The sequence below is a fragment of the Cyprinus carpio genome, chromosome A6, assembly GCF_018340385.1.
Source record: "Cyprinus carpio isolate SPL01 chromosome A6, ASM1834038v1, whole genome shotgun sequence".
Classification (NCBI taxonomy): Eukaryota; Metazoa; Chordata; class Actinopteri; order Cypriniformes; family Cyprinidae; genus Cyprinus; species Cyprinus carpio.
The window spans coordinates 30,098,549-30,124,776 of NC_056577.1; the positions used below are offsets into that span (position 1 = coordinate 30,098,549).

The following is a 26,228-nucleotide window of genomic DNA, read 5'->3' on the forward strand; positions in this document are numbered from 1 at the left end:
CCAACCCCTACCCCTAAACCTAACCATCTGTCAATATAAAACACAGGATTTAACAGGCTTTAACAACAGTCACAATATATTCAAAAAGTATTAATATTCCAATTCTACTTTTATTCTACTTTTTATGGTCAGTTTTTGCAATAAATACATGTGACTGTACTTTTATTTGTAGTTAGCCTACTTGTTTAATATTGTTCAGAAGTGGTAGGTTTAGGGTAGGGGTGTGGTTAGGTGTTCCAAAATGTCTATGAAAGTATAAATTTAAAATTATTTCTGTTTTTACAAATGCAAGCAAACCATTCAATGTGTCTTGATCTGACGCATAAGGCAAATAACTGAAAGCAATGAAAGTACCCTGCACGTCGAAAAGTGACATTAAAGGGGTCCTGACCAATCATTAAGACTGTATGTGATGAGTTGGGAGAGAGTGAGAATGTCTTGGTGTTAGTTTGCACCTCTATTTTCATCTTTTCGTCCCTGGGAAAAACAAAACTGTGATAATGCCAAACCCCTGAAGTGTTTTCTGTGCATCCTCCAATCAGCTGCCCTGATCTATATCTATAGCACACCCATATGGTATAAGATTCACCACAGGCCTGGACTTTCACACTGGGCAGGAGGCATTTTCGGTAAGATTGGATCTGACTAACCACATATCTAAACTCTACTTAGATATCTTAAATGAAGCGAATTGGAAAATAACATTGCGCTGAGACATACTGTACCTTACAAGTCATGCTTATTTTATTTCTTTCAGGAAACAGCTGTTTAAGTGTTCATATTTATTAAATTGTGCAGCAGTTGCTCTAGCAATAGAAAAAGTGTATCTTGATGCATATGCATGTATGTATTATATACTTGCTTATATAACCATACTGCTCTATAACAAATCATTATCATGCATTCTTACATGCCTTTGACTGTAGTAAGCTTTACAGAGTAAAAGATGAATGGTCCAATGCAACAATGTGTAGCTTATTACTGTATTGTGAGTAGTTATGTACACTGTGTCTATAATGTGTGCTTTATCATCTCAGGTTGAGAACATGAACTCCAGCACTTTACTCCTTCTGAATGCCATACCGCGGGACAGCTTCAGTGCTGCTCTCACTAAAAACATTGTGGCCATGCTTGTGTGGCTGGCACTCAGTATCCTTAACTGCAGTATGGTGTCGACTTTCCGCAAGCACAATTTCTTCTATGAAGATCCACGTTATATCATGTTTATCTGCATGGTCATTAATGATGGAGTGCAACTGACACTGGTCACCGCCCTGTATGTGGTTAGTACTGAGATGAAATACAGGGCCAAAAATGATTTAAAGGACATTTATAAATGCCTGAATACAATTGCATTGGATACAAAATATCAAGCATGCGGCATTTATTTCGAATATTTAAAGGAAAACTAAGTAATATTGTGAAATATTATTACAATTTCAAAGAATTGTTTTCCGTTTGATTATATCTTAAAATGCATTTTTTCTGTGATGCAAAGTTGAATTTTCAGCATCGTTTATCCTGTCTTCAGTTTCCTTCAGACATAATTCTAATATTCTGATCTGCTGTTCTTTTCATATTAACTTATTATCACCCCCCCACCCCAACTGCAACAATTTTCATACCATTAAAATTGAAAACTTAATTTTAAATGTTTTTATTTTTAGTTTAAATTAGTTTTTAGTGCTGAAAACAGTTTTGCTGCTTTATATTTTTGTAATACATCATCTATGAGTAGAAAGTTCAAAAGATCAGCATTATTTGAAATAGAAATCTCTTGTAGCAAATTTAATTAGTCACAATTTTTCAAATGATTCTTTTTTTATTTAAAAAATGTAAAAAATGCTTGTGAGTGAATATCTTTTCTATTTTGTTACTATTATATTTTGTTTTTAGACTGTTAATTCATTAATTGTAAGGATTTTCATACCATAAAAATTCAAACTTGACTTTAAATGTTTTAATTTTTATTTTAATAGTGACAAAAATCCTTAAGAAAGTTTGAACATGAAAACAAGTATCTTTAAGCATAATTACTGTATAATTAAACAATGTCATTTCCATTGTGCATGTCGTTTGTGTTCTTTTCTTCCTGTTCTAGGTGAGTTATGCCTTCTCAAAGATACTGGCATCTGCCTGCTGTCCACTGATCTTGACCGCTGTGACGACCACGCGCTCCACCCCGCTCATCCTTGCCGGCATGGCCCTGGAGTGCTACATCTCCATCTGCTTCCCCCTTCATTACAGCCACATCTGCACTGTCACACGCACCATGTGGATGATCGGGGTCATATTCCTCCTGAGCCTCACTCCCCCCATCACTGATCTTTTCATCACCGTGGCCAAAGAACCGCCACTGTTCTTCCACACATCCATTTTCTGCGATCACTCACTCCTATTCCGAGACAGTTCGATTTATTACAAGAACTGCGTGTTTGATAGTGTGTATTTCTCTTTTGTCTTCTTGACTTTGCTTTGTACGTACTGTAAGATCATGCTGACGGCCCGTGCGGCCTCCACTGACCTGGTGTCAGCCAAGAAGGCCCGTAACACAGTGTTACTCCACGGGGTTCAGCTGCTGCTGTGCATGCTGGCGTTTGTCGTGCCGTCCATGCAGGCTCCGCTCATACAGCTGTTTCCAATGTACGGCCTAGAGATCCGTTATGTGAATTTTCTTCTGGTCTATATTATCCCACGATTTCTCAGTCCTATGATTTATGGATTCAGGGATGAGAAGTTTCGCAAGTATTGGCTCAGATACTTTGTCTCTAAAGCACACAAATTAAAACCAACCAGACAGTTCTCTCAAAAGCCTGGATAATGTTCTGTTCATTTCTATGCCACATGTATAATTTGTAGGTGACTCTGATTTTTGGGGTAGAGAAATTTTTCAGAAATCGAAAATTTTCTTTAAACAGGCAACAGGACATTGTTGATACAGAAATCTATATGATTCAAAAGAACAAAATATAATTGTGTATTTAAAAATGAAAGACCTGTTTGAAAAGAAGAATTGACAAACACTTTTGGCACTATAAAAACTTTATATAAAGCTTTATAATAATAAGATTGTGTAGTTAAATTTAATTTTTTTTTTTTTTTTTTTTTACAATTTTAAGATAAAGTGTAAATGTATGTGTATGAGCAAAGTATATTGTTGCTATAACTGATACTCTTTTTTTTTTTTTTTTATTAAAAAGCCCTGCGATGTAACATGGATTTTAAAAGTACAAATATTCCATGTAGTTTTTAAAGCAGTATGAGGTTACTCATATGAAACTGCATGTATACAGCTTATTAAAATTGGAATTACTGTTTCAGATGCAATCTATCAGGCCACATTGCAGAACATTGTCATTTAAACTGCCCAAATGGTAAAAAAAGGTCTGCAAAATATTGATCAAGCTTGCATCATCTTAAAGAAGCTAATTAATTTAGCACAAATCCTCAGTTGATCAGTTTGCCCTTCAGAGAGCACAACCATTGCATCATCGTAAGAATAAATACAGTAAAGGCTATCATGCATTTCTTTGAGGTCAGAGGCCATAACAATACGGCAGGTCGGTTTGTATTCATCCATTCATCCATTCATGTAATTTGTAAAGTCTCATTACAATCATGGAACATGTGAAAGTCTTTTCTCTTCAGCATTACCTAATAAATATAGTTTTTTATAATGCTAATGTATTATATACAGTACTTTAAGTGAGCTTGTATAACTTTATACTGATAACTGAAATGTTGACATTGAGTGCTAAGACACCACAACATATTATTCCAATGATAGTGTACTTATCTAAGTCTGTAAGTAATTTAACCACTGGAATTCTTCAGCTGTTGCAGGTTACAGGATCATAATGAACAGCACCATTCCAGTGGATCAGTTTTATGACACATTCATCAAGAACTTCATCAGTGTAGTCCTCTGCCTAATCATCAACTATATCAATGGGACATTTGTGCTTGTCTTCTTCAAAAATACAATTTTCTATAGTGACCCAAGATACATTTTATACACCCATTTGGTAATCAATGACATGATAGTGCTGTCCATTTCTGTGGGCTTACAAGTCACAATATATGTTGTGGGTACCTTCAGTCTCTCAGTTTGTTGTGTTGTGCTATTTGTTGCCATTATAGTCACCAAGAACTCTCCACTAAATCTGGCCTGCATGGCCATAGAGCGTTACATTGCCATTTGCAAGCCACTACATCACCTGCAAATATGTACAGTTCGCAGGACCTACATGCTCATCTGGTTCATATGGACTCTGTCAGCAGTACCAGCTTTCAGTGATATAATCATCACATTATCAACTCGGCCAGCGAGCTTTTTCTCTTCTGCCATTTTATGTCACATGGTGGTTATTCGCAACACCTGGCAACACGCAGTCAATGATACTGTGTCGAATGTTGTGTATTTGTTATTTGTGTGGACTACGCTGATCGTCACCTACTTCAAGGTTCTTTCTGCAGCAAAAGCTGCTAGTACAGATCAAGTGTCTGCTAGAAAGGGCCGGAACACGATAATACTGCACGGAGGTCAGCTTTTACTGTGTATGATGTCCTACATCACCCCACTCCTCAGCACAGCACTTGTAGATCTTTTTCCTCGGAGTCGAACAACCATTCTGTTCCTTCTTTTTTTGTTCTCAAATATTCTACCAAGGTTACTAAGCCCACTGATCTACGGCTTAAGAGATAAACAATTTGCTGAGCGTGTTAAAGTGTATTTTTGTTGCAAACAAAAGACACAGATAATACCAGTGAACTAATCTATGAACACAATATGTTTTATATTCACATTTATCTTACTTGAATTGATCGGCCTTTGATTCGGTGTGAATGTACATATCTGATATTTGTTAACTGGCTTTTTTCACTCCTGATGTGTGGTATGAAGTTCTGAAATAGTTTGTTTAGTCTAGATAACCTGTAAATTCTCTTTATGTTTCTGCAGGTTGGGTATGTATATAAAAATATATCAAATTCAAAGCATAAGTGTCTGTTTGCTGAGTCATATTTTTACCTACTTGGTCTACCTATAGCAGGGATGGGCAACTTTGGTCCTGGTGGGCTACTGTCCTGAAGAGTTTAACTCTAACCCAGGGGCGCCATGAAGAGTTTTAAGGGGGGTATATGCAAGACAGAAATTTGGGCCCCCTTCTTTCTGACGAGTGTGTATGTGTGTGTATTTGATGTATATAAAAAAAATTGAAAGACACCGAATGAGAAAATGAAATAATTTATTTCAAATAACATTTAAATATTTTATTTTAAGTAATGAAATTGTTTTTAAGATTTAGATTTTAGTTTTAGTTAACTTTAATACATAAATATATAACCGTGCTTCTGTCTATCGTTGCAGTTTTAACTAGTCTACTAGTCATTGTTTTTTTAATCATCATTACAAAAATAATTTTTAACAGTTAAAATTATTTGTAATAACTTGTTTGTTTTATTTTTTTTCCTTTCTATTGTCAGTACGATATTACAATCTAGGAAGTAGCAATAAAGAAATATAAAAACAAACAGCTAAACACTGCACCAAGCTTAACTGAATTTAATTTCATCTAAAAGTATTTTGTGTGTGTGTGTGTGTGTGTGTTTGCTTGTTTGTTAGTGTTATTTCTTTTTAAATAAAACAAGTAGTTAGAATTAAATGATAATAATAATAATAATAATTTTAAAATACTAACCAGATAAAATTTGAATTAGCATTATAATAGAGAGTGCTAGAGTAAGAGGGTCATATGAAGTTTCTTGAAAATGATTAAGTAAATTCAGTTGGGCAGGTCATTCCACCAAAAGACCATGAAAGTTTTTTCATGTAGAATGCAAAATGTTTCAATACAAGCATTTCAGTCAAATGTAATTTTTATGCAATATTTCAAACCTTTAACCCACTTGGGAAAATCAACCCATGGCAACAGTTTAAAAGTAGCCCAATTCTGTGGAAAAATGGCAGGGACTTGGAAGCCCTGCATCCAACAACAGATGCAGATTTGACTGATCTCAGGTCGAAAATGAAGACATAAATATCTGATCTTGTAAGAATTTACACAGAGTGTGTGTGATCACGAAATCAAAAGTAAACCTGTTCTTGCATATATATATATATAATTATTAAAGTAAATCTACACCTACCCCAACCCTAAACCTACCCTCTACAATAATGCAAAAATAGTAATTATTGTTGTACAATGTGTTGTATGCTAGACTGATGTGTGCATGCCCAGTAGTTTTTGATGTATGCCATCTAGCATTAACACAGTGGATGGTTTAAAAAAAGTTTTTAATCTGTGCCAACTCTTGTCATGCGTAGTCCGGTCAACAGATTCACATATTGATCAATAATATAAAATATATTGTGCAAGTGTGTTATTATAATTAATAATTGACATGAGTAAATATTTTGGGTGAGCTGTTTGGGGTCTCTGAGACCCCGGCTATAGGACATGATAAAATGCAAAAGAGTTGTGACGTGCATTCAGTTTTTGTCTGGTGTTGAGGTTATTCTAAACTATTCTACTGAATCCCAAATAAGTGTACCACACACACACACAACCAAGTCGATGTAAAGTCAAACACAAGAGTCGTGCGAAGCGCCGATTTTTTCACACCAGCTGTCCCGACCTCACGACACTGCATGACATTTGAAGCTTCAAACGTCATCAATCACGTGGTATTGTCATTTCGATACAAGCATCGGCACAGTGTGTGTTACAATAGTGCTTTGAAGCATTGGAGCCTCTGTATCATTCGTCCCATCACTAATTATTTATAGATTCCACATCTGTAAGAGAGAGTGGTATGCACAATTTTTGTGCATTCATTCGTTTATCTTAACAACATATATGCACATTTGAGAAATGATCTTGGATTAATTGTTGGACAGTTTCTACGCAACATTTTATAAAAGAGGCCCCTGGTTTAATGGTACAGACAATTGAAGGTGACTCTATCGCCCCCTTAAGCACTGAGGTTTGTTAGCAGCACAGCAAAACAAAGGCACATTTTAAGTATCATTCATCAGCTTTTGCATATTTTAAATAAATTATTTAATAATTTATGAGAACGAGGCATTCCTGTTTTATGCCCATCTCAATATTACCAGCTTGTGATCATACTTGGAGCGTCCTGCCTCTCTATCTCCCTCCCCACTTGCTGTCTCCTCTTCCTCATCTGAAGTATTTAAACCTGTTCGTTTTTAAATCTGGAGGCAAATCAATCGACTACACAATTTGAGAAGGTTAGCACACAAAGGTTTTTGTAATGCTGTATTTTGGAATTCATGTGTTGCTAATAACTTCTCACTCTTACATACTATGCGTATCTATTTTATTTTTAGATCATATGACACAGATGGAAAATATTCATCCTACTGCTTAATGAACTTCACAAAGAAGTGGACATCATTTGGAGGAAAAACAAAAACAAGAAAAAAGCAAAGAAAAAGGAGTCAAAGATACCAGTGCAAAAGGCCAATGAATTCTACAATGTTTCAGTACACCGCAGCAGACAGATATGCAGAAGCTTTTGCAAAAACATTTACCACTGTTCTTCTTGGGATCATTGTAAACTGCTTCAATGGAATGTTTGTTTTCACGTTCTTCAAGAGTTCAGTTTTCTACAATGATCCAAGATATATATTGTATATTCACATGGTTATCAATGATATGCTCTTGGTTTTTTTCAGTGTAAGTCTTATTGTGATGTCTTATGCAAGGCAGAAGGTTCCTCTCCCGTTCTGTGTTTCACTTCTAATAATATCCTCAACTACTCATAAGAACACTCCTCTGACTTTGGCTGGTATGGCCGTTGAGCGTTACATTGCCATCTGCAGACCACTGCATCACCATCAGATCTGCACAGTGCGCAGGACCTATATCCTCATCTCTCTGATTTGGGGTGTTGGTGTTATACCTGTACTGGCTGATCTGATTCTCCTTTCAGTTGTTCGCCCTTCATCTGTTTTTACAACAAGTGGTCTCTGTAGTTCAACTAATGTGTATAACACGCCGTACCATGAAGAACAGAGCAAAATTACACACGGGATTTATACATCTGTTGTGTGGGTAATTCTTGTATTCACATATTGCCGGGTGCTGATTGCGGCCAGAAGGGCCTCCACTGACAAATCTTCAGCAAAAAAGGCCCAAAGCACCATCCTGTTACATGGAATACAGCTTCTGCTGTCTGTGATGTCTAATATTACTCCTGTTATAGACAAGATTTATGCCCATGTTGTTCCTACACTACGGTCAAATATCAGCTTTTTCAATTATCTTCTTACAAACTTATTACCACGACTGCTTAGCCCCCTTATTTATGGTGTTCGAGATAAAAAAATTGTGAAATATATGAAAGGATTTCTTTCATGTAGATTATTTAATGTGAAAGTTGAATCAATCAAGCAGTGAGCTAAAAATGTATCACCAGATAAGCATTATTAGTAATTACTGTTAATACTGTGTGCAGAAAATATTTTTAATAAATGCCTTCCTCTTATTATTTTCTTGCTACTTATTTCGTAATTATAAGTTCTTGGCCAATTAGAATTTGGAAATAAGATGTTGGGTTAACTTGAAGAGCAGTGAATGGGAGAGTACCACAAGTATATTTTTTGCATTCCCATTTGCTCAAGTAGCAAAAGAAAAACTGCACGATAGTGTTTTCATGACTTTTAATAAAAGGAAAAAAATTGGGAGGCTGATAACAGCAGTTAGAAGCAAGAACGATGTCAAATTTACCATCCCTCCCATAGACGCTGTATTAGAAACACCCTCGCATTAGCATTAACTGTTTTTTTTTTTTTTTTTTGTAATTTGATGCAAAGGTGATATAATGCAAAGAATAGTGTTATAAATGTACATACATTTAAAAAAAAAATACAAATATGAAAAACGTTCAAGGATTTACGATGCTGATAATGACATCCTAATTAATGTTGTTCAGTTGCTTTGACGCAATCTTTTTTGTTTAAAGTGCTATATAAATAAAGGTGACTTGACTTGACCGTTAAGTCGGTCATCACAGTCTTGTGGAAATGGGCCATACAGAGTTTTATGAAATATATCACAATTGTGAAACTGTGTCTAAGAATTTTCTTGCTTCATTTCTTATTTTACTGTATCACCTTTTTTTCCATAGTTTGGAAACATAAACATTTTGTTTCAGACTAATGTTTTTCTATATATAACCTATATATTCCTGGAGGCCCCCCAACACTGCAGGTTTTCCATGTCTCCTTAATCTAACACACTTGATTCAGATCATCAGCTCATTAGTAGAGACTTCAAGACCTGTAATGGGTGTGTCAGACAAAGGTGAGATGCAAAATATCTATCTATCTATCTATCTATCTATCTATCTATCTATCTATCTATCTATCTATCTATCTATCTATCTATCTATCTATCTATCTATATTCTGTGCACACTGTATACATGTGAATGAGAATTACTGCAATACCATGATTTAATAAAATAACAAATAACAAATCTAATTAATCATAATAATTAATTAACTAATTAATTGTAATAGTCAAAATATTAACAAACTGGTAATAGGAAAATAACATGCCTAATTTTTCTCAGCCCATAAATTTATCTTATTTAGAAAATTTAAACCCACTTCAACCGGAAAACTTGAGCTTTGCAGCCTTGAATGAAGGGTTATTTTGTTTCAGTAATTCAGTCTGATGTGACCATATCTCATTGTGCTTTTGGACTTGATATATAATGGAAAAGAATTAACTTGTACTGTTTCAGCTTACTTACAGTATTCCAGTTAAATGAACAAACACTGCATTAAGTTACAGATTGTATTGAAAATACCCTCAGATGACTTCACTTTAAAAAATATTGCAGTATGGTTGCTGTATTCTTCTTGTTTGGCCAGGTTTTTTTTATTTATTTGTTATAATAGTCTATTTATTTCTTAGTGTAAGTTTGTAAATAATATACAAGTCAAATTCTTAATCAGTATTTCATGTCCACATATTTATTTACTGAGAAGCCATAGTATGTGGTCGAAAAATAGCAGTATACCAAACTCTCTTGCTCACTCACTCACTTACTCCCTTGAGCCCTCTCTCTCCCTCCCTCTTTCTCTGTTCAGCTGTGTATATAAACTGGTCACGTTACTTCTGGAGCCAAATTGACGAAGCAAACTGATAAGGTGATTTTGATCCATTTGTATTTTAATTTATAATAACTGATCTGTATTGCATACTCCATAAAAATTATATCCTTTGTATTTCCATATCAGGGTAACGCATGAAAAGATCTTTGGGATATCAACTTTGTGCTTCGTGGACTTTGGACTCTCATTGATATCTTACAAAGACAACAAGCCACAAAAAAATCCTGATATGATTTTGAGTCACTGCACTATACCAACTGCAAAAGAACGATGAACTCTACAATGCTTCAATACAGCGCCCAAGACAGATATATGGAAGCTTTTGTCAGAAATTTCATCTTTGTTCTCTTTGGGATTATAATTAACTCCATCAATGGAGTGTTTGTGTTTACATTCTTTAGGAGTTCAATTTTTTACAGTGATCCAAGATATATATTATATATTCACTTGGTTATTAATGATATGCTTATGGTTTTTTTCAGTGTCACTCTTTCTGTGATGGCTTATGCATGGCCGAAGGTTCCTTTCTCCTTCTGTGTCACCCTGCTAATAATAACTGCTACTACTTATAACAACACTCCTCTGACTTTGGCTGGTATGGCCATTGAGCGTTACATTGCTATCTGCAAACCACTGCATCACCATCATATCTGCACAGTGCGCAGGACCTACATCCTCATCTCTCTGATTTGGGGTGTCAGTGTTTTACCTGGATCGACTGACTTGATTGTCATAGCAATTGCTCGTCCTTTAGCTGTCTTTACTACAGCTACTCTCTGTAGTTCAACAAATGTGTATAACACACCATACCATGAAGAACTGAGAAAAGTTATGAATGGCCTGTACTCCTCTGTTGTGTGGGTAATTATTGTATTCACATATTGTCAAGTGCTGCTTGCAGCCAGAAGGGCCTCTGCTGATAAATCCTCAGCAAAAAAGGCCCAAAGCACCATCCTGTTACATGGAGCTCAGCTTCTGCTCTGTATGTTGTCCTACATTACTGCTGTCATAGACAAGTTCTGCTCAACTTTTAATAGATGATCGGAAAAAAGTGACCATTCCTAATTATTTTCTAACAAACTTATTGCCACGACTGCTTACCCCCCTGATTTATGGTGTTCGAGATAAACTTTTTTACAATCACATGAAAAGGCTTTTTGCATGTAAAATACTTATTGTAAAGGTTGAATCAACCAAATAGTGAGCAAAAATGGCTTTTTATCTTGCTGTTAATTGTTTTCTTTATTTCCTCTCAGCTGAAAAACTGCTATTTTAGTGAACCCTTTATGATTATACTTCTTTGGTAATCCTTACATATTTTAGTGCAATCATAAATTATGAAATATAAAATGAATGGCATCATAATATAATATATATTAGAAATAAGTTTAAAAATGTGCAGATTCTTAATGGAAGTGTATTGCACTTTGCCTATGGCATAATTCCTGAAGCTGGACTAGGGTGTGCTGCTAGAAATGCCAATGCAGATAATAATAAATGTAAATCTTGAATGCACTGTAATTTGCTTTGCATAAATTTGTATGTCAAATGAAGGAATATAAATAAAAAGATATACTGCTGCCATGCTGTCCTGTAACAAATGGACAAAATTACTGTTTGTTAGCTGACAGTAACAATGAACTGAAGGCTACAAAACTTAATGATTGTGAAATGTTTTTACACAATGTTTGACATTCATACGTGAATTAAAATAAAACTCTGTAATTTAGGTCAATACATTTCAGGGTGTCCAAACATTCTCTGTCCCTCTCCTTCGCTCTTTTTTTTCTCCACCATCAATTACATCTCAGACGAGCATATTAACTGCTCAGTAATGCCTGGAACCAAAACTTTTGCAAAAGATTTTGCCATTGTTTTTCTTGCAGTCATAATTCTCTCCATCAATGTAGTTTTCTTATTTTTATTCTTTGTATTAAACTAATATTAATGAATTGCAGCACTTGGTGCAAACATTGAACTGAAGCCTGGGTCCTAAAACCTGCAGCTGAACTCACAGAGTACATGTGCAACTAGCAACGCCATTTTCATGAGTTCACTACTTGTCATTAAACACAGATACTAATAAATTCAAATTTGGAAAAATGGGCCTCTATTGTCATTTTTTGCAAAACCAATTTGTTGCCGTTTCCAGCTGTGAAATGACCCCTGGTGGCATTAAAATACATAAGATTTATTCTTTTTCACACAAATTATGATTACAGGGCAGATTTGATTAATAAAGACTTGTAAGATTTGTAAACTAATACATTGACAATTGCATCTCATAACCAGCTTCATATGTATGGCTTTTTTGATGTAGTAAACTTGTTTGGTGGCTCACTTGGTAAAGCATTGCACTTGCATTGTGTACAAGTCACGTGGATCACGAATTACAAAAAATAATCTCTTGTAAAGCAAGCTAAAATGGCATTGTTGTTTCATCAAATGTGTTTTCCCCCTGATGTTTGCTAATGTTAAAGCTATCAGTAAGGTTTACAGTACACTCTCAGAAAAAAAAGGTACAAAAGCTGTAGGTGGGAAAGTTGTCTTTTGGAAGGTACCCTTTTTTAATGTATTTTTATTTGTTACTAATATTTTGATTTGAGGTATTTTGTCACAGTCACGGTGTCTGTCACTTGATGAACTACATTACCCACGATCCCTGTCTCAGTGCACTCAGCTGTCACTGATTAGTAATCATTGCACACAGTCAATTCCCCATTAGCGTTTGTCATGTCCCTGTGTATTTATACTGGTCTGTCTTAGTATGTGTCACGGAGTCCTTGTTAATCCTCGTCTGTCTCTAGTCGTGTTCTAGTCTGGTGTCCTTGTTTGTCCTTTGGATAGGTTTGGTTTTGACCCCTGCCTGGACTGTTTATTCTTTGGATTGCCCCAAAATAAAGACATACTCGCATTTGGAACTCTCACTGTGTTTCCTTGTATCCCGGACGTGTTAGAGTTTGGATCTGTCAACTTGAGATCCAGCGGTATGTATGTTAAAGTTTTCTGTCGAGTATTAGAGTGGGAGAGGAGCCGGTTTGAGGGAACTCGCCTGGTGGTCTTCCACGGAACCAGGGGAGGTCGCCGAGGAGGGAGTGGTCGAGAGGAGGTTCAACATCGCTCTCAACCATGGCCCCCCTTCGACCCTGGGCTCGTATGTGACGGATCAGAGCCACTGTCTCACCATGGCGGACGGAGAGGGGAAAAGAAGCGCAGGTCCGCCATGGTGGCGCCACTGCCCATGATGGCCGCAGGGCCAGCGCCGCGAGGCAAGATGGACGCCAGCCCAGCGCCACAGCACAGGGTGGTCACCAGCTCCACGCCACGAGGCCAGACGGTCGCCAGCCCAGCGCCAATGGCCAAGAGGGCTGCGGAGACATTGTTGGATTACTTTTCCATGTTGAACCAGATCTTAGAGACTCCCAGGAGTGTTCACGTCCCGGCTGCGGAGCCAGCGCCAATGCCCAAGATGGCCGCCAGCCCAGAGCCACAGCACAAGATGGCCGCCAGCCCAGAGCCACAGCACAAGATGGCCGCCAGCCCAGAGCCACAGCACAAGATGGCCGCCAGCCCAGAGCCACAGCACAAGATGGCCGCCAGCCCAGAGCCACAGCACAAGATGGCCGCCAGCCCAGCGCCACAGCACAAGATTGCCGCCAGCCCAGCGCCACAGCACAGGATGGCCGAATCTGCACCTGTGTTGCCAGACAAGATGGCCGACTCAACGCCTGAGTCTCCAGACAAGGTGACACCGACTTGCCATCATAGAGGGCGGAGGAGGAGGGGACAAGCGTCTACCGTTCCTCAAAGCCCGGAGGCCGTTCCCGAGCAGCCCGCTGCCGTTCTGGAGTGCGTTCGCGAGGGGGGGGCTGTAGTCCAGCACCACATTCCCGAGCAGCCCACTGCCGTCCCGGAGGCCGTTCCCGAGCAGCCCGCTGCCGGCCCAGAGGAGGTTCCCGAGCAGCACGCTGCCGTCCCGGAGGCGGCGCCTGAGGCAGAGGCTGATATGGTGCCCGAGGCGGGTCTTGAAGCCTAGGCGGTTCCTGAGGCCGTTCCCGAGGCGGTGCCCAATGCGGGCCCGAAGGCCGAGGCAGTGCCAGATGCCGTTCCGGAGGCCGAGGTGGTGCCCGATGCGGTTCCAGAGGCTGAGGCAGTGCCCGATGCCGAGGCGGTGCCCGATGCTGTTCCTGATGCCGAGGCGGGTCCGGAGGCCGAGGCGGTGCCCGAGATGGTGCCCGAAGCCGAGGCACTTCACGTGCCCACAGGCCGTCCAGAGCACCTTCACGTGCCCACAGGCCGTCCAGAGCACCTTCACGTGCCCACAGGCCGTCCAGAGCACCTTCACGTGCCCACAGGGGCCCCGGAGTGGCAGGTTCCGCCCTGGCCGCTCAAATGGCGGGTTCTTCCCTGGCCGTCTGCACAACCTGAACTTTCGGGTCCACCCTGGTCCCCTAAACTGACTGATCCACCTTGGCTGCCAGTGGAGCCATCGCTGCCTGTCCCTGTTCCCCTACATGGGCCTGGCCCTCCATCCCTCCCCCTGTTCTACCTCCACCAGTCCACCTCCCTCCTGGTCTTCTGGTTGTTGTTGTTGTTGTTGTTGTTGTTGTTGTTGGGGGTTTTTTTTTTTTGTTTCTCCACTTCCTGTCCTTGTAGTCTTGGAGTGTCTGGTAGCCACTCCGTAGAGGGGGGGTTATGTCACAGTGTCTGGGTTGTGTTCCCTGGGTAACCACTAGATGTCCTCTTTCCCCACGGTGTCTGTCACTTAATGAACCACATTACCCACGATCCCTGTCTCCTCATTGCACCCAGCTGTCACTGATTAGTAATCATTGCACACAGTCAATTCCCCATTAGCGTTTGTCATGTCCCTGTGTATTTGTACCGGTCTGTCTTAGTATGTGTCACGGAGTCCTTGTTAATCCTCGTCCGTCTCTAGTCGTGGTCCAGTCTGGTGTCCTTGTTTGTTTATCCTTTGGATATGTTTGGTTTTGACCCCTGCCTGGACTGTTTATTCTTTGGATTGCCCCAAAATAAAGACGTACTTGCATTTGGAACTCTCACTGTGTTTCCTTGTATCCCGGATGTGACAAATATGTACCATTCAGGTAGTAAAATGCACCTTTAACGTACTGATATGCACCCTTTAGGGTAAACGGGGTACCTTTTGAAATGGTCTCAGATCTAATAATAAATGCATTGAAATCTAAGAATAGATACTGATATTTTTGTTTTGGCTAGTAGAAGTTTTAAATGGCTGGTAACTTAACGAAACCAACATGATAAATGTTGCCAGGTTCATGTTCTTCTGTTTTGGATAAAACTGAAGGTACTTTTAGTGCCACTTTGTAACTGTTGTGAAATTTGCAAGAAGCAATGTAATATAAAATTTAGTAATAACAAGCCAATACACTCAAAATTCTTTCTCACATTAAATCTAGATGCTGTGTATATATATATATTCTGATCCATGGAGATCCTGTATGTTGTCATATATTACCGCTGTCATAGACAAGATGTTTGTCCCACTTATACCAATTGATCGGACAAGACTAGCCTTTTAAAATTAAAGATGCTTCAGATATGAACAATTACACAACAGATAGCTCTAGTCTAAATCACAGAAACCACAAAGCATCAGCCAGACAATACATACTGACCCCATATGGTAAGCATGAGAAGTCACAAATTACATTACCATTACCAAAGTGCTGTTATGTTGAGTATCACTTAATTTTGCAGTTTGCAATGAATACAAATCTTATTTAGATATGTTTTATTAATGCAGTTCCCCTTCAGGAACTCGAGCTGCATCCGAAAACGCTATGGGAATGCTCTAAATAACATGTGTAATCAGTCCAATGAATGGGCGTGACGTCACAGGCGGGTAACGTACTGTAGCGGCCAGGAGGTTATAAAAGCACGTGAGGTGGAACAAGCGTCAGCTTTCTGTCATTCAGCGAAGCTCTGTGTGTGTGTCAGTAACCATTACATGTCTGTCAGTCTTATTTACTGTTGTTTGTCATACAAAAGTTGCACAATCACAACATGGCTAAAAAGGCTGATAGTAAGACAAAACATTTGGGCAAAAGTGGATCGCATTTCAAGCTGTGTGTTCCTCCCTGCTCACGCTACATCACGAGCGGGAATACACACAGTTTATGCGTGGGGAAACCCACTTCGCATGATCAAGGTCATGCGGCGATGCCCACGTGCCTTAGACATGTGGAGGAAGCTTTGGTTCTTGTCTCAGGGCCCGGTGCTGGGAGCTCCTTGTCACCGTGTAACACTAGCGATGGACGAGTCCCTCACCGGTTGGGGTGCGGTCATGAGTGCTCATCCTGCCCGCGGTCTATGGAGTGGTCGCCATCTGACCTGGCATATCAACTGTCTAGAGATGCTAGCAGTATTTCGAGCATTGAATCATTTTCTCCCAGACCTAAGAGGTCACCATGTTTTGCTGCGCACCGACAACACAGCGGTGGTCTCTTATATCATCCACCAAGGAGGTCTGCGTTCACGACCCCTGTACAAGCTGGTGCGCCTTTGGTCAGGCTCAGGTGGATCTGTTTGCGACTCAGATGACATCGCACTGTCCCCTTTGGTTCTCTCTAGTTCATCCAGCTCCTCTGGGTATGGACGCTATGGTACAGACTTGGCCAAGGCTTCATCTGTACGCTTTTCCCCCGATTGCTCTGCTCCCGGGAGTTCTGGCGAGAGTACGCCGGGACGGGGTTCATCTTCTATTAGTAGCCCCATTCTGGCCGGGCTGAGTATGGTTCTCAGATCTGATCTCGCTCCTCGACAGCTCTCCATGGGAGATTCCCATCAGGAAGGATCTCCTCTCACAGGCGGAGGGCACGATATTCCACCCCTGTCCGGAGCTGTAGAAGTTATGGGTATGGCCCCTGAGGGGGCATATCTCGTAGCTTCTGGTCTCTCAACCGTGATTGTTGAGACCACCCTCCAATCCAGAGCTCCCTCAACGAGGAAACTGTATGCCTTGAAGTGGAAACTTTTCACTTCTTGGTGTGGAGATCGCCAATTTGACCCAGTCAACTGCCCAGTTGGTACAGTGCTGGAATTCCTGCAGTCCCGTTTCTCCGCAAGGTTGACTCACTCCACCCTGAAGGTCTACGTTGTGGCCATTGCGGCCTACCATGCCCCTCTCAGTGACCAATCACTGGGCAGACACCCCCTAGTTTCATGTTTCCTCCGTGGTGCACTGAGGCTGAGGCCTCGGGTACGTTCTCGTGTCCCCACGTGGGACCTGGCTGTGGTGCTAGAAGCTCTTTGTAAGCCTCCTTTCAAGCCTATTGAAGAAATCGCTGATCGCTATCTCATGATTAAAACTGCCTTTCTTCTAACTATTACTTCTCTAAAGAGAGTTGGGGATCTTCAGGCCCTCTCAGTGGCCCCTTCCTATTTAGACTTTGTGCCCGGCATGGCCAAAGTGTTTCTCTTCCTTCGAGCGGGGTATGTCCTGAAGGTTCCCTCAGTTATCCCACAGCCTATCGTACTTTTTAACAAAGCAGATCATGGCTCATATATTTCGTCTATAGTATATAAAACTATAGGGTAATCCAAAAACAGGAAAAGTAACAAGACCAGGAACCAAGACGTGGAAGAAACAAGGCTTAGAAATGTTGTGATACTAGCAAGACTAAGTAGTAAATTACAAAAAAACGAACCAGGCATATATAGCAGACAAGGTTAAGGAGACACAGGTGCAAACAAAGGCAAAGAATTATGAGAAATGAAGTCCAAGACTGTGTGACAGAGGTATGGGATGGTTATCAAGGGTACTGCAGCTGTTTATCGTGACAGTGGCTCACTCACATTTTCATCAGTATTGTCTAGTGTTATATATGTTGTTGTTGAAAACCCATGACTTTGGCTATTCAATAAATTACACAGCAGATTTGTAATAATTTCTATAGGTGCTTTTGCCTTGCAAATACTGCACTGTCCCTAAATGAACAGCAGCTGTTTGAATAGGCTAATTAAGTGACCCAAGTGCATTGGCCATCATGTTTAATATTCATAATCCCTGCCCTTTCCACAAACCATAAATGACACATGAGCACATAATGTAGCACTCCACTGATTAAAACTCATGTGAGTTTCAGACTGAAACATGCAATCCAGAACCGGTTCTACTCGAGGTAAGTCTATCGACAAGATTTTTCAAAAGGAAAAGGCTAGATTAGTCTAGACAAGGTCACTATTCATGCACTCTCTCTCCTCATTCCCTTCCAGACTCTTGGTCATAAAGCAACAGAAAATGAACTCAACGAACTGGATTGTGGATAGTTATGAAGAAGCTCTTGCCAAAAACATTGTGATTGTTTCTCTTGGTCTTATCATTAATTTCATTAACGGAATGCTATTGGTGACTTTCTTCTCCAATCCAATGTTTTCAAGAGACTCCAGATACATTTTATACATTCACCTGGTAATCAATGACATGCTCATGATATGCATATCAGTGACTTTATATGTGTTGACCTATGCTTCCTATTTTGTAAATGCATCATTGTGTTACACATTGGTTTTTCTTGGTACAGCCACTTTTATGGTCACTCCATTGAATCTGGCTGGTATGGCAATAGAGCGTTTCATTGCTATCTGTAAACCACTGCATCACTCTCAGACTTGCACACCACGAAGAACCCACATCTTTATATGTTTGATTTGGGTTATAGGGGCTATACCTTCTCTGGCAGATATCCTTATTTTACTCTCAGCCCAGCCCATGTCTCTCTTCAGGTCTACTGTGCTTTGCTACACATTTAGTTTGTTCCCGTCAAAACAGCACAAGGATCGCATCACTGCTTCACAAGTCATCTGTATGTCATTGGTGTGGATAATTCTCATTTATACTTATTGCAGAGTCCTGTTCACTGCCAGAAAGGCTGTTTCAAAGGGTTCAGCAAATAAGGCTCGGAGTACAATGTTGTTGCATGGTGTCCAGTTACTTCTTTGTATGCTTTCCTATATCACCCCTGTTATGGATATGTTTGTCATTCCTTTTTTTCCTGTTGACAGAACAAAGATCACTTTCTTTAATTATCTAATGACGAATATTATGCCAAGATTATTGAGTCCTTTGATATATGGGGTCCGAGACCAGAAGTTTCTCAAACAAATGAAGGAATACTTTACATGTAAAGTTATTATTGTAAAGATAATGCCATCAAAATTATGATTTTTTTTTTTTTTTTTGATTTTGCTACATTTATTTAAAATATTGGAAATTAGAATTTAATTTATTTATGTTTAATTATGATAGATTATTATGATATTATGCTAGAATATTTATGATTTTTCAGAATTGACAGAAATTATGAATGACCTTTACTCAAAACTAACTTCACTGATCCATTGTCAATGTCTTTTAATGAGCTTTTTGTTTTGATGATTTTTAGTGGATTTTTAGTGAAATCATTTACCCTCTAGTTTACACAGGTGTTGTTAACCATATTATCTCTAGAAATTATGTATTATGGATTTACATCAACAAAAGTATTTGTGTCTTTATTTTGAACAGTAGACTATTTTCAATTAATTATTTCAATTACAATATCTTTATAGCCAAACTATAGTCATGATATGAACAATTAGAGAAAATTACCTATTAATATTGATAATAGTACTGTGTTATGATTCTTTTTAATTAAATAAATTGCACTGTATATTCTCATTGTTTTAGTGTTTAGTTTTATTGTACTTATTTTTAATTTCACCAAAGAGAATTTGCATTTTGCGATGAGGTTTAAAATAATTGAATGTAGGCCTACAAAATGTAAGCATCTTTCATATTGTACAGCTCATATCTGCCAAATAGCCAACTTCTGCCAACACTTCCACACATGCAACATTTGATAATTTTCTCTGATTACAACCAAAGATAAATTAGTATAAACGTAAATAACTAATTAACCTCCCCAGTCTTTTGTTAATTTGTCACATGACCGAAGCAATGAATTAAGTGCCTACCCATGATCGCTTGTTGATAGTGGTATTTTCACTGTTTGTTATCATATGAAGGCACCTGTCGAGGTGTGGGATATATTAGGCAGTAAGTTAACAGTCAGTTTTTGAATTTCATGTGTTAGAAGCACAAAAGTGATTTTGACAAGGGCCAAATAGTAATAGCTTGATGTCTGGGTAAGAGCATCTCCAAGTCTTGTGGGATGTTTTCAGTATGCAGGTTAGTACCTACTAAAAGTGATTCAACAAAGAGGTGCACGTGCATTAAAGCGAAGGCTTGTCCATCTGGTAGCATCACACAGAAGAGCTGCTGTAGCTCAGATTGCTGAAAAATGTAATGCTGTGTATGGGACTGCATAGTTGCAGATTGGTCAGAGTATCCATGATGACCCCTGCTGACCCCTGATGAAGGCATCACAGGAACCAGGAAGTGAAGCTAACATTGGATTTGAATGTGCCTTGATGCCTTCCTATACAGCATTATTCAGTTTTTTGACACAGCCAATATCACTTCTCTTTGTGCTTTAAACTGTTCATGAAGGAACGGTGTCCGCCATATAATTCATTCACATTACTCCAGTGCTCTCATCTACAGAACGATTGTAAGTAGGCTACCACATCATTCAGAATCACCAATAACTGCATTTGCATTGAAATTATTCCACTGTAATGTGACCCAAGTTCATTGACCATCATATTTAATATTCATGATCCCTGCCCTTTCCACAAACCATAAATAACACATGAGCACATAATGTAGCACACTACTCATTAAAATTCATGTGAAGTTCAGACTGCCCACTTTGCAGAAATGGTTCTTCTGCTCCAAGGTAAGTCTGTCTATACAACTTCTCAAATAGGCTAAGACTGCAGTAAAGTAGGTGATTTCTTTTCTTTCTTTCTCTTCCAGATCCTTGCTTGTAAAGAATTGGGAAATGAACTCAACGATCTGGATTGTGGATAGTTATGAAGAAGCTTTTGCCAAAAACATTGTGATTGTTTCTCTTGGTCTTATCATTAACTTCATTAATGGAATGCTAATGGTGACTTTCTTCTCCAATCCAATGTTTTCAAGAGACTCCAGATACATTTTATACATTCACCTGGTATTCAATGACATGCTCATGATATGCATATCAGTGACTTTAAATGTGTTGACCTATGTTTCACCACTTGTGAATGCATCATTGTGTTGTGTATTAGTTTTTCTGGCTTCAACCACTTTTATGATCACTCCACTGAATCTGGCTGGTATGGCAATAGAGCGTTTCATTGCTATCTGTAAACCACTGCATCACTCTCAGATTTGCACACCACGAAGAACCCACATCTTTCTATGTTTGCTGTGGGTTATGGGGGCTATACGTTCTATAACAGATGTCATTATTTCACTTTTAACTCAACCCGTATCTTTCTTCAGATCATTTATACCTTGCTACCCAAATTATTTGTTCCCTTCAAGCCCAGTACAACACCACTGCTTCACAAGTCATCTGTATGTCATTGGTGTGGATAATTCTCATTTATACTTATTGCAGAGTCCTGTTCACTGCCAGAAAGGCTGTTTCAAAGGGTTCAGCAAATAAGGCTCGGAGTACAATATTGTTGCATGGTGTCCAGTTACATCTTTGTATGCTTTCCTATATCACTCCTTTTATGTTTATGATTACTACTCCTTTTTTTCGTCTTCACCAAACTAAGATAATATTCTGTGTTTATCTGTTTACTAATATTTTGCCAAGATTACTAAGTCCTTTGATATATGGGGTCAGAGACCAGAAGTTTGTGAAACAAATGAAGGAATACTTTACCTGCAATATTGTTATTGTAAAGATAGTACCATCATAACTGTATATTTGGCAAAAATTTCTTAAGAAATAATTTGATTGATTTGGGTTTCTTTAATTATGACATTTGTTTTAATAATAATAATAATAATAATAATAATTCTTTACATTTATTTAGCACTTTTCTGGGCACTCAAAACGCTTTACATACAGTAGAAGGGGGTAATCTCCTCAACAACCACCAGTGGTGTTTGAGATTTGAGAACATCAGTGAGAGCAGAAGCTCTCGTGTGTATGAATGTCACTGAATTAGAATCACTGAACAAGGTGGCAAATACAGTACAAACAAATGATGAAGGAACTCTACTCAGAAATAACTTTACTTATTTAATCAGCGGGTGTTTTTTTATTTTTTATTTTAGTGGATGTATGAAATCTGTTCACCTCAAGTTCACAAAGGTGTTAATAATCACATTAACTATGGGAAGAACCCACAGATTTTGTCTTTATTTTGAACAACCTCTTTTGCTTTATCAGTTAAAATTAGAGCCAAACTAGTTTTAAAATGAACAGTTTGGGAAAACTGCTTATTAATGTTGATGATAGAACTGTATTACAGTTATTATTTTTTAATAAAATAAATCACCCTGTAAATTCTTATTCTTTATGGTTTACAGTTATTTTCAATACCAAAGATTATTTCCATTATTTTTTTACTTAATCAGTTCATTCTTGTATTTATGTTTGAGTTATTTTTATTATTATTATTTAACTTGAGAAAAAAAATTACGAGAAAAGAAACACTTTGTATGATGCCCAAAAGTTATGCACACTCTTTTGTGTTATTATTTTGTCATATTAGAATAGCAATTAAGTTAAAGCATAGAACTAGAAGGTGTTGTTTTAAAATATTATTAATTACACAATGTATGCATGCATAAATCAAATGGATATTGTTTTGATCAGTAAAATATGCAAGACTGTAACTTTATTAGTTGAGCAAGTTAAAAATGATTGAAATTCCAGTGAGACTTCTACTTCCAGTCTACGAGACTTACTCAGTTATTTCCGTGGGTTTGCAGCGCCATTTTGTGGTTTTTCTGTATAGTTTTCCTCGTGCACACCTACTCACTTATAAAATTGCCATATTTATAAATTCGTCATTGGTCACTAATGTGCTAATGTGCAGTATCCTTGAAAATTCTCAGTTCCTGCATTGTTTACACCCAGCTTTTAAACAGGTGTATTTAAAAGACCCACTACTGCAAAACAGGACAGTTGTACTAACAAGTTGGACATGCACATAGTAATAGTACAGTTTTTTTTTTTTTTTTTTTTTTTTCAGAATGTAACATGTAAATACTATAGTAGCCTACATGAATATGGAAAATATTCTCGACAACTGTAAGTTTACTGTAAAATATTCTTATTAACTTTCCTGAGGCTATCTGCATCTTGGTTAACCTCTACCTTTTTTGTACTCTCTATCTCCAATATATTTGGAAATTTTATTGCTAGCAGTCACTGCTGCACAAGAGTTTAAAGTAGCTGAATAATCATATTTTCATTTTTAGTAATCATTTTTACTTTATTTACATTAAGTGCTATTGAAACTGTATGCAATCATTTCAACTGAAAATTTGTTTTACTTATTACAATTGTTAGAAGTTACATGTAAAACTAAGTACATATTTCACATGTTTGCAGGTTCCTCGGTTTGTTAAAACAAATAAACAAAAAGAAAAAAAATGAATTTGTTCACTGAAGCATGGAAGCATAGTAAACAAAATATTTAAAAGCAGACGTGATGTTTGTATTTTTGTACATGCACTTTCATTCATTTTTTATTTTGTTGTTTCAGGTTTTAATGTAAATGTAAATCATCTTTTTGTGGTCGGGTTACTTAGTTTGAGGAATTCCAGTTATGAATTTCATCAGTCCTGTACGAATAATTATGCCTAACCTTGCCTGGTCTCTTCCTGGTATTTTTCACAGAAAAAGCAAAGCCAAAGTGACTGGGCTTGTTTTATGCGGTTGTGGTAATTTACCGCTCTCCTGGGCAAACTCTATCCACCTTCCTAGAGGAGCTGGATGGGCTGCTGTCCTCATTCCCGGAGGATGGCAGTCCACTTTTGGTCTTTGGCGACCTTAACATTCATCTGGACAAGCCTTATGCTACAGACTTCCATTCACTCCTTGCTTCATTTGATCTCAAATGACTTACCACTACAAGCACGCACAAATAAGGCAACCAACTTGACTTAATTTACACACGCAATTGCATTGCAGACAACATTCTAGTAAAACCCCTATATATCTCTGATAATTTCTTCATTACATTTAAACTATATTTTGCTGCCTGTGTGCCACCAACCCCTATACCATTTATTTTTAGACGAAACCTAGGCTCCATTTACCCCTCCCATCTTTCCTCCATCTTTCTCCCAGTATCCTCGTCTCTTCCCTCACCTACCCATTTCTCATCTCTGGATGTGAATGCAGCAACTGACACTTTATGCTCTACTTTAACCTCTTGTCTAGATGACATTTGTCCTCTCTCCTCCAGGCCAGCAAAAGATCAAATCAAAAGATCCTTCAGACCTTAGGACGTATCGGCCTTTGCTTTCATTTTGCCAAATCTTCATACTTCGGCAACAAGACACACGTAATCTCTTCAAAACATTTAATTCTCTCCTCTGTCCCCCTCCACCACATCTGTAACAGCTGATGATTTCGCCACATTCTTCACAGACAAAACCAGAACAATCAGTAGTCAATTCTCAGCCCAACACAAACAGGACCTCAAACCAACCACACCCACCGCTAAAACTTCTCCTTCTGTCCCCTCACTGAGGCAGAAGTATCAAAACTTCTCCTCTCCAGCCACCCTTCAACATGTCATCTAGACCCAGTCCCCTCACACCTCCTCCAAGCAATCTGTCCTACACTTTTACCAGCACTCACACACATCATCAACACATCTCTGCTCACAGGCAGCTTCCCCACTGCATTCAAGCAGGCTCGGGTAACCCAACCGCTCAAGAAACCTACATTAAACACTTCACTTACAGATAGCTACAGACCTGTCTCTCTCCTTCTATTCATAGGGAAAACCCTTAAAAGAGTTGTTTTCAACCAGATATCATTGTTTCTCTCACAGAACAACAAACTGGATACTAACCAGTCTGGTCTCAGGAGTGGCCATTCAGCTGAGACTGAACTACTGTCAGTCACGTGTAATGGAGGCCAGCGAGTAGGTGCTTTGGAGGTAAAACCTCACTCCCCTGATCTCAAGAGAGACGCACTAGCGACAGATGCTAGTGGCTGCAGTCATTTAGCCTCCTTGTTAGTGCGTCCGCCTCCCATGCAGGAGACCCGGGTTTGAGGCCCACTCGGAGCGAGTACGAGGTGTGGCAGTGAGGACCCGGGAGAGAGGGGTTACACACGGAAGCCCTGCGGATTGCAAAAGCTGATTCCAAATCATCAGTTCTTATTCTGCTGGATCTATATGTTGCTTTTGACACTGTCAATCATCAGATCCTCCTGTCTGCCCTCTCATCACTGGGCATCACAGGGATTCCGCTTCGCTGGTTTGAATCCTGTATCACTGGTAGGTCTTTCAGGGTGGCTTGGGGAGGGGAGGTATCCAAAGCACATCAACTTGTCACTGGGGTTCCTCAGGGATCAGTTCTTGGACCCCTCCTCTTCTCCATATGCACGACATCACCTGGTCCCATTATATAGGCACATGGCTTCTCCTACCATTGCTATGCTGATGATACACAGCTCTATCTTTCATTTCAACTAGATGATCCAACAGTAGTTGCATGGATCTCAGCCTGCCTGGTGGACATCTCGGCATGGATGAAAGAATATCACCTACAGCTCAACCTGGCAAAGACTGAGCTTCTTGTCTTCCCTGCCACTCCAGCTCTAAAGTATAATTTCTCCATCCAGCTAGGTTCGTCTACAATTATCCCATCAACTTCAGTCAGAAATCTTGGTGTAACCTTTGATGACCAGCTGACCAGCTGAGTTATATTAAAAATTGTCTTTGATCTTTCAAGCTGTTTAATGCCACTCAATGGGTGTTGCAGTGCATCAGTCCAAAAGAAGTGAAATAAGAAGCACCCATCCATAAAAAAGTTTCTCACACGGCTCCTGGGGGTGAACAAAGGCCTCCTGTAGTGAATACAAATTTATTGATTTATTTTTATTTTTTTTTGTTTTTTATCCGGACCTTTGCTTGGAAGAAAACATAGAGGCCGTGCCTTATAAACCTTAAATCTGATTACAGAAAAA

The 26,228-nt window shown here is 39.0% G+C and overlaps 4 protein-coding genes and 2 pseudogenes across 4 annotated transcripts; all 6 read left to right on the plus strand.

The window, feature by feature from the left end:
* The first annotated feature begins 1,035 nt into the window (after positions 1-1,035).
* Positions 1,036-2,821, plus strand: LOC109091204 (odorant receptor 131-2-like). The gene is made up of 2 exons (XM_019104976.2): positions 1,036-1,283; positions 2,102-2,821. The coding sequence occupies exons 1-2, from the start codon at positions 1,047-1,049 to the stop codon at positions 2,819-2,821; spliced, it is 957 nt and encodes a 318-aa protein (XP_018960521.1). The 5' UTR covers positions 1,036-1,046.
* A 1,006-nt stretch (positions 2,822-3,827) lies between these two features.
* On the plus strand, positions 3,828-4,840 carry LOC109091203 (odorant receptor 131-2-like). Its single transcript, XM_019104975.2, has one exon. The coding sequence runs from the start codon at positions 3,858-3,860 to the stop codon at positions 4,773-4,775; it is 918 nt and encodes a 305-aa protein (XP_018960520.1). The 5' UTR covers positions 3,828-3,857; the 3' UTR covers positions 4,776-4,840.
* Positions 4,841-7,391: 2,551 nt separating this feature from the next.
* On the plus strand, positions 7,392-8,423 carry LOC109091731 (odorant receptor 131-2-like). Its single transcript, XM_042757448.1, has one exon. It carries the CDS (start codon positions 7,392-7,394, stop codon positions 8,421-8,423), a length of 1,032 nt encoding a protein of 343 aa, XP_042613382.1.
* A 1,850-nt stretch (positions 8,424-10,273) lies between these two features.
* Positions 10,274-11,393, plus strand: LOC109091202 (annotated as a pseudogene).
* Positions 11,394-18,105: 6,712 nt separating this feature from the next.
* LOC109091733 (odorant receptor 131-2-like) lies at positions 18,106-19,354 on the plus strand. The gene is made up of 2 exons (XM_019105519.2): positions 18,106-18,311; positions 18,406-19,354. Exon 2 carries the CDS (start codon positions 18,431-18,433, stop codon positions 19,352-19,354), a length of 924 nt encoding a protein of 307 aa, XP_018961064.2. The 5' UTR covers positions 18,106-18,311; positions 18,406-18,430.
* A 1,720-nt stretch (positions 19,355-21,074) lies between these two features.
* On the plus strand, positions 21,075-21,987 carry LOC109091736 (annotated as a pseudogene).
* The last annotated feature ends 4,241 nt before the right edge of the window (positions 21,988-26,228 follow it).